General features: G+C 44.3%; 1 protein-coding gene across 1 annotated transcript; it reads right to left on the bottom strand.

The window, feature by feature from the left end:
* Nucleotides 1–2,844: 2,844 nt before the first annotated feature.
* LOC311234528 (uncharacterized protein) lies at nucleotides 2,845–8,720 on the bottom strand. The gene is made up of 2 exons (XM_084321770.1): nucleotides 8,601–8,720; nucleotides 2,845–7,280 (listed from the first exon to the last, which is right to left on the bottom strand). The coding sequence occupies exon 2, from the start codon at nucleotides 7,170–7,172 to the stop codon at nucleotides 5,610–5,612; it is 1,563 nt and encodes a 520-aa protein (XP_084177896.1). The 5' UTR covers nucleotides 7,173–7,280; nucleotides 8,601–8,720; the 3' UTR covers nucleotides 2,845–5,609.
* Nucleotides 8,721–9,276: the final 556 nt, after the last annotated feature.

Raw genomic sequence — 9,276 nt, forward strand, 5'->3', positions numbered from 1 at the left:
AAGAGTCAACAGATAAATTTTCATGTATCATACTGGATGGACAGTAGTCTATTGATTGTAAAATAACAATTATTTATTAATATTACCTATAATATATTCTGTAATTAACACTGTTTGAAAGAATTGTTAAGGGTTAATTGTAATAAGGAGCATATTATTTCTTCCTATTCCTTTTCGGACAAAAGACTGTTTTGTTTCATTCATTCATTCATTCAAAACAAGCACATATTTTAAAATGTTATTATTAAAATATTGTATTTGTTCACAGCCATGAAAAGAGGAACTCTGTGCAATAAGGAGATGAAAATCACAGTTTGTGTTTGAATTTCTGTGTGATTTCAAGGAATTCATTTTGAGATTTTCTATAAACGGAGCAACAGCTCAGGGTTAGCCAGGCCCCATCCATGCCACAACACCCCAATTGAGAACCAGTCACGTCACATCATTTAAAAGGGGCACTTCACCTAAAAACAATGCAGATTTATTTTGCACATAATCTCACACACATCCATTCCAAACACTAAACGGGTTTGCACATGTTAATTTAGTTTGACAGTTATTGAGAGTAAATGAGTTTGAATGTGGCCACCAGTGATGTCATCTGTGACAATGCATCCTTGCTTTGTGATGAAATGATAAGGTAGCAGTCCCTATAAGACAAGGTATTGCTACTTTTTCATCAACATCATTTCATGGAGCTGTAATTAACACAAAGCTAGGATTAAATGTCCCCGATCACTGGTGGTGGCCATAATTATTCAAACTAAATGAATGTGCCAAAAAAATATTTAGAGGTTTTGGATGTGTGTGAGATTATGTGCAAAATAAATCAGCATTGTCGTTTGGCTAAGTGTCTGTTTAAGGACGCTCAAGTTATGATAATAACTAGAATGTATTTTTGTGTGTCTAAAATCAGGTCATGACATCACAGCCATCCAGCCTGTCACCAGCCGTGGATGTATGTGAGATTATGTGCAAAATAAATCACTTGTTGTTTTCCTTTAAAGGAACACACCAATAAATGCTTAGGGCTAGATCCACAAAGAATGGATTGCACAGAGCAAGTTGCACCCTTACTTACAATTCATTAATAATTGAAAATGGGGGACCCTGATGTAAACAAGACGAAAGTCTTTCTCTGGTCTGCATCCCCTTAACAATTGTGTGTATTGAGCCGTACTGCATTGTACCCATTCTGCAATGGTAATAAAGTTTTCAATCAATCAATCAATTGTCTGACTCTGAAGACAGTAATGTTGGTATCTATCTTCTTGTCTTGACTCTGGAGAAGACCGTAATGTTGGTATCTATCTTCTTGTCGAAAAGTCTTTCTCTGGTCTGCATCCCTTTAACAATTGTGTATTGAGCCGTACTGTATTGTACCCATTCTGCAATGTTAATAAAGTTTTCAATCAATCAATCAATCAATCAATCAATCAATTGTCTGACTCTGAAGACAGTAATGTTGGTATCTATCTTCTTGTCTTGACTCTGGAGAAGACGGTAATGTTGGTATCTATCTTCTTGTCAAAAAGTCTTTCTCTGGTCTGCATCCCTTTAACAATTGTGTATTGAGCCGTACTGTATTGTACCCATTCTGCAATGTTAATAAAGTTTTCAATCAATCAATCAATTGTCTGACTCTGAAGACAGTAATGTTGGTATCTATCTTCTTGTCTTGACTCTGGAGAAGACAGTAAGCACATTTCCCATAATGTTGGCGTGTTCTTTTAACCATTTTCCACTTTGGAATGATAAAGATATGGAAATGATAAATATATCATTAGCTTTGCTGTATGGTGCAAGGAGAATGACCTGCTTTTAAACATCTCTTAAGACAAAGGAAATGATAGTTGACTTCCGGGCGCGGGGAGGCAGTCCATCCTCCTCTGTACATAAACGGCCAGCAGGTGGAGAGGGTGGACAGTTTTAAATTCCTCTGCATCACCATATGTGATAATTTAAAATGGGAAGTTAACACCAGCCTCATAATTAGCAAAGCCCACCAGAGGCTCCACTCCCTGCGCCAGCTTAAAACGTTTGGTGTCCAGGGAGGCGATGCTCAGCTTTTACAGAGCCACTGTGGAGTGTCCTTATACCTTCTCAATGACTGTGTGGTACGGAAACACCACTGTCCATGATAGGGGACATCTAGAAAGAACTGTACGCACAGCGTCAAAAATCATCGGCTGTGATCTCCCTTCTGTGGCCTCCATTTATGCCACACAAATCAGGCGGAAAGGGGAGGTGATCAGGGACCCTTCTCACCCTGCTTACGACCTCTTTAACCCCCTTCCCTCTGGCAGAAGACTCCAAAGTCTCAAGTGCAGGACATCCCGTTTTTTAAAAACAGTACATATCCCGAGGCTGTCCGTCACCTGAACTCAAGCACAAATGTACAGGCACTTTGCACCACAAGGGCTAGCACCAGCCGACAGGCACTTTAAGGCAATATGCACTTTAAACTGGAACACTGAGCTATTTATTTTAGGTACTGTAGCATTTTTTTTTATTGTTTGTGTAAAACTTTTATTGTGGGATTGTATTGCATGTATTCTTGTGTTTTTATATTGTATGTTTTTATAATGTATGTACTGTATGTGCTGGCACCAAGACAAATCCCAATCAACCATGTGTTGAAATGGCAATAAAGTTTTCTATTCTATCAAGTCTAGATGCATCTCTTGGTATTAATTATGCATTTCCAACACATACTGTAGAATTCACATAAACATCTTGAACTTACTGTATGAAGCTACAGAAGTGCGATAACTCTTCTACACTGTGGAATCAACTGGGAACAATTACACACACGACCACACAAGTGTTTTCTTTTTTTAAAAGGTTTATTACAAAACGCAAGACAAAACATGTCAACTTTTATTTCTTCTATTGGCAAACACGATACAATAACATACACCTCTCTATACTGTAGGATGTAGGTCTGCTGCATCAGAAAGGAAACAATGAATGAAAAGAAAAAGCACAAAATTATCCTAAATCCAAGATGTATTTGATGTCGCTGAAGAAACCAATGAGAATGAGTCAATTTTAACACGGAGAGAAAAAGAGGCCGAAACTAAACTCTTAACACCAAACCCCACAAATCAACTCCAAACCTGGCTCTAGCTTTTCAAACAAAACAAACCATGAACTAAAAGACAAAAAGTACAGGCAAAGTACCAAGAGTTCATATGTTTTTCTTTTCAAATATAGTGGTGGGTCTGTGCTCGATACGTGCAACTACACACCTTCCCTAGGCGTCGATTCTCAGACACCTAAAGACATAAATAGGAGGTCACAATTAAATTCATTCCAATCCCAATCTTAAAAACAGTAAATGGTATTCACAAGGTCAAGCGCTGGTCAGACAGATCCCCTTATTGTGCTTAAAAGCAACAAAAAAAAGCCACATTGAGCATGAGATTGTTAAGCTCTTTTTTTTTAAACAGATAACTTTAAAATATTTTAAGCCGACAAATAACCCCCGTCCTTCAGTCCAGGACCTTCAGTTCTTTTCACTGTGCGTGTGTACAAGCTGGGGGGGCCTTGGTGCTTCTCAACAAGCAGCTGGGGGCACTTGATCGTGTTCCTGTGTGGTGGGTCTGTGATGGTGGCACTTAATAAGGGCGACTAGGCTTTGCCACCTATAGATGTTCCCCGATTACAGCCGTTCTAAGCGAATCACATTCAATACCATTTATATATTACATTATCTTTTTTGTTTCCAAATTTATAAATAAGTAGTGCAGTTTCCCCTACAACCTCAATAGACAAATCACTTTGTTAAAATATGAAATCCTCAGCTAAACGCGGGGGACAGTTGAGCATATTTGTCAAAATAAACGGCACGTTCGTAAATATCTCAATTCATAAGTTTGCAATATATCTAACACACACTCACAGCAGATGTAAAAACTACATATACGTGTAAACTATTTCTCAAGTTATATTCATCATGCATACATGTGGGAGAGTAACATCTTTATACTTGGTGGTTAAGGCGGTATATTATGACAAATATGAAAGACGAGGTTCATTATTACTTAAATGGATTTCATATTTTAACACTTAAAGCTGCTACGAGTAGGATTATCACATCGAAATATCACTGTCAAACTGATGCTCTAGTTACTGGGTTGTGGGAAAGTAAATGAGACACCAGCAAACCCCCGTCACCGAGAAGGTCAGCACATTTACTATAAATAATCTCTGGTTAAGATCTCACACCAGACCCTACGATAATATCCTTAAGGTCTCTAGAAAAGCCCCGCCCTCCCATAATTGCTCGTTATTATTCTCAAGCTTATTTTATGTTGGAAAAACTTTAGGAATTCACACGATTCGGAGGGGGATCTTATGCAGAGACACACACACCGTGAAGCAACACCACCGATCTCCTCGAGGACGCTGGGATTCTTTCTCCTTTGTTAACGGTCGTTATGCACACTATCAAAATGAATTTCACAGTCATATGTGGATGTTGAAATTTTCTTTTTTACTTGTAGCACCTTTAAAATCAACGTTGAACGTTGAATATGAAAGCTATGACACAGTAAACCGATATGAACACTGTGCTGTAGGAACTAGCTAAGCAGAAGAATTGCATTCATCAAACATAAATAACCCAAACTGTCGAGGAACTTGCTCAAAACAGGAGACTGGTCACCCAGTGCTGTTATAGAGAGGGAAGGAAGGGCATCAAAACACTAATCAAAACGGTGTTATTGTCATCGATACCGACAAACTATTACAGTTAAGTGTTGAGAGAAAGAGGAGCGAGAACACTTGCCATGTGTTTCAGTCAGTTAACGAAGGATAATCATGGAATTAACTGGTGGATTCTTGAGCGTCATAAATTACTGAAATATCGAGGCAAAAATGTGTCAAAAGCTTGATGGAAACCAGGACACATTGGGCTTGTCCAGAGAGCAAGAGCTCGGTGTCAAACAGGCTTGATTGAGTTGAGATGGAAGATGGCAAGGCAGCTTCACCCTTTATCACATAACTGAGATCAAATCTAATATTACTGTGTGATTATTCGTGGACAAGAGTGGAGAGTTTATATACCATTGTTTTCTTCTTCCGACTTCCTATAGTGAAAGATAGTGTCCTGCTGTGGGTCGACTCGTGACACGGATACTGGGGTCAACTTCATATCATCCCCAAGACACAGAATTGACCCCGACTTTACCCACAATCTGACCCTGCAGCTAAACCATGACCACAACAGGGAATGTTAACAGAAAACGCATCTTTTTCGCCCAGGGAATCAGGGAACAGTGCAATCTAAGAAATACACAAAAGAGGGGGTCGAGGTGGGGGCACAGAGTGAGACGGGAGGTGGCTTAAGGGGGGGGGGGGGGGGGTATTATCTTGCACTCAAACCTAATCCAAACCCCAAGAATCTTTTTCTAATGGCCATATATACGACCATAGGATATCCCACCTGCTCCAGAGAAATAACAATTCAAGATCCAAAACCTGGAGATCTAAAAACCTCAGCCCCGCCCCCCGCAGTTCTGTCTGCTATGAGTGTGTGACAGGCGAGCAGGGTGAGGAGGGGGGAGGCAGTAGAGAGAGAGAGAGAGAGAGAGAACCAGCCGCTCTCACTCAGAGTCCGTCTCCAGAGGCGCCGTCTCGTCCACGTCCAGGTCCCCGTCGTCCATGGCCACCCTCTTCCGTCGCTTGGCCACCCTCTCCCTCTCCTCCTCCTGGGCGTGGGCCTTCTTGTGTCTGGAGTAGCTGGACGAGTGCACGAATGTCTTGTTGCAGGCCGTGCACATGTAGGTCTTCCCCGACGGCAGAGCGTGCGACTTCTCGTGCAGCTGCAGCTCGGCCCGGCGGCCGAAGGCCTTGGCGCAGTAGCCGCACGTGAACTTCCCCCGCGGCCCCCCGTCGGCCCTGTGCGTCTGGTGGTGGCGCGCCAGGCCCGACGCCTGGCTGAAGCGCTTGCCACACTGCTCGCAGACGTGCAGCACCCCCTTCCCGTCGTCCTCCCCCCCCGGGGCCGAGGCAGAGGCTCCGCCCCCGCCACCCCCAGAGCGGCGCTTCGCGGACGCCTTGTTGGCCTTGCGGCGCCGGTTCTTCTTGCACAGGGTGTAGAAGTTGGGCTTGTCGCGGGAGCAGAGCTTCAGGCGGATCTTCAGGTCGGAGGAGGTCTCCGCCAGGTTCTCCTTGCCCGGCGTGTAGTTGTGCAGGAGCTCCTTCACGTGGGTCACCTGGTGCTTGGACAGCATGGTGGAGGTCCTGAAGGTCATGTCGCACTGCGTACAGGCGTAGAACTTCTCGCCGCCGTGGCCCTGGATCACCGCCGGCAGCGTCTGGCCGATGACCTGCTTGCGCTGTCGTCCGGCCGCTTGCTGCCGCTGCCTCTTGGCCTTCTTGAGCTTGTTCCCCGTCTTGAGCGGGCGTCGCAGGTGACTCATGTTGGGAGGGACGCCCATGTCCTTAGGGACGCCCTTTCCCTTCTTGTGCACGAGCCGGTGGCGCGACAGGCTGGAGCTGTGGTTGAACTCCTTGCCGCAGATGTTGCAGGGGTGTATCCTGCGCTTGCCGTGGAGACGCAGGTGACTCCCCAGCATGCGGCTTCCTTTGAATGTCATTCCGCAGTGGGGGCACGTGTACCTCTCGTCCTTAATCCCCCCGGGCTTCGAGGGCTTGGAGGGTGCGGGCGTGGAGGCGGCCTTCCCTGTGTGCGTTTGCTGGTGGCGGTAGAGGCTGGAGGGGTGGCTGTAGCACTTGCCGCAGTAGTTGCACCGGTATTGTCTCTCGTCAGGGTCGTAATCCACTTGGTCCGAGTAAGTCTCGGTGTCGCCGTCCAGCTGGCTGCTGCCGGGCTCTTCCGTGAGCCCCTCTTCCTCATCCTCGTCATCGTCCTCGTCGTCAGAGTCCGTCTTAATCTCCACGCTCTGCTCCGTCAGTTCGACGGGGTACACCTCCTCGTAGGGGGCAAAGAAAGTCTCGTCCTCCTCCACTACTTTCAACTGTTCTGTGGTCAGAGTGGCGTCCTCGTCCGCCTCCTTCTTCACACAGGAGATGGTGAACTTAGAGCCCACCTCTGCCCACTTCACCACGTACTCTATAGGCTGCGTGTCCAGCTCTACCGTGATAAATTCTGCTCCCAGGGTGTCCGGCTCATTCGAAGTCAATTCCGTCTCCGAATCGTCCATTTTGACAGGACCAGATGTTTTCGTTTTTTTTTCTTTCAAAGAAAGCCCTGGGGACAGTTATACTTCAGTGGCACTTGCAGCGATCTCTGGATGAAGGGGTCAATACGCCTATCAAAACAAACAAACCAAAAAAATTAAGATAATAGTAACTTCACTTCAGCATCACAAATATTAACATTCCCAAAAAATTACAAATCACTTACTATATATATAAACAATCCTACTCTCACTGTTCTGACTAAGACAACGCCTGGACGGCGTTAGTGATGAGGAAATAGGAGGGGGGAAGGATGTCTATGCGGAGGATAAAATATCCATTCGCCCTCGGGAAAAAAAAAGAAAAAAAAAGAAAAAAATAATGTATTAATGTGAACGGGTCTCCGTTATTTATACCAAACCAGGACCATCACGGACCGGTTCGTACAAAAAGGCGTAAAAACGAAGAAGAAAAAAACGCCGACAATGAACAGGAACTACTGTACAGGCTGTGATGGACGCGCGCGGTGCATTGTGGGAAAGGATTAAATGGCTTGTAAAAAAAAAAAAGAAAAAAGGCCGCCTTCTGTTCGGTCCTTTTTCTGCCTGGATCGTCTTAAACTATTATTATTATGGACTCACTTCAGAGAAGCTATTCCACCGCACACACACAAAAAAACGTGAATGATTATGATGGTCAACTAGTCTGGAAATAATAATAATAATAAATATTCACGGGGCATGAAAACAGACCGCAAGCGAAGTGGCTCATCATTCGTCATCATCCTGTGTGGTGGATATATACAATTCAAAAACACACGATTAACAGACCGCCGCGCCACAAACAAACACAATACATTATATGACTGAGGCTGTTTTTAACTCGTCTTTTTCCCATTCGATCCGTTCATATTCCTCCTCACCATTATAATGCACACAACACAACACACCGCCGCTAGGCCGAAACAGCTTGTTATATATAGAAGAGGCGCTGATCCAAAAGAAAACGGGTCAAATTAAAGAATAATAAGCAACAATAATGCGGTTATGAATCTGACGGTCACAAATACAGCATCTTTTTGACACATGAGGAGGAGGAGGAGGGGGGATTTAGGAGAGAGAGAGAGAGGGGGGAATTAAAAGAGAAAGGAAGTCGGGGCCCCGCGCAGCCAGACAGACACAGCAGCAGCCCTTTTCCTTTTTGCTGCATTGTGTATATATTGAACAGATCTTAACATCGAATCGCAGCAACGTTGGGGTTTCAGCAGCAAGACTAACATCAACCCGTACAGCTACACAATGCGAATAATAATAATCGGGGGAAGCAAAGCCATATTTGGCACATCCAAAGACGTGTCGGTTTTTAAGCTGTCGTTTGATAACGAGCTCCGTTTGGTGCACAAATAGAGCGTTTTACTTAACCGGTTTTCCTGTGAATAACTTGTTATTTACCCGTTTTTTTGCCTTATTCGTTTGGCTTGACCCTCGACGAAAATCCTGCCAATTCTGCCGCACCTCTGTCAGATCATAAGCAAGGACGTTCACGAATGGCGAGCCTTGCGGCGACGCCGCCGCCGGTGACGACTGCTCTAGACTTCTAAACGCTCCGGATGGTGCGAAGCAGCGAAGCGTTCGCTTTGGCGGAAGACCCGACAAGCCGAGCCGCATGAGTGCGAGCTCGCGGTTTGTTCAAGTGCTGCGCAGCTTTCCTCTTCTTCTTCTTCTTCTGTTTTGTTTGACGGCGGCTGGCGTCCGACGAGTCGCGTTACCGCCACCTACTGTACGTTGGAGGCGCGTGCTTCTTCTGCGTTTTCTTCTTCGCAAATAAATAAATACATGAATAAAACGCAACATAAAAACAAATAATAATAAATACGATACACTAAATCCTACTCACTAATTATGTATCTCGGGTATTTAAATATACTACATGTGCCTTGATTTTCATTGGACAACGGACCAAAAAAAAAAAAATACAAAATGCCAAATGTGTCGCAAACACAGTCTTGAAATTCACAGCATGTCAGTCAGAGTAGGCTCACCTGTCAAATAACAACCAGAGTGAGTGATTGAACTCAGTATTTGTACCTTTCACGAAGTACAGCCACATACCTTTTATATTCTACAT

This window comes from Notolepis coatsorum (genome assembly GCF_963971535.1).
Source record: "Notolepis coatsorum genome assembly, chromosome: 9".
NCBI classification, from domain to species: Eukaryota; Metazoa; Chordata; class Actinopteri; order Aulopiformes; family Paralepididae; genus Notolepis; species Notolepis coatsorum.

Bases quoted from the DNA above. Each gene is read 5' to 3' on its own strand.
- LOC311234528 (XM_084321770.1), bottom strand. From the start codon at position 7,172: ATGGACGATTCGGAGACGGAATTGACTTCGAATGAGCCGGACACCCTG.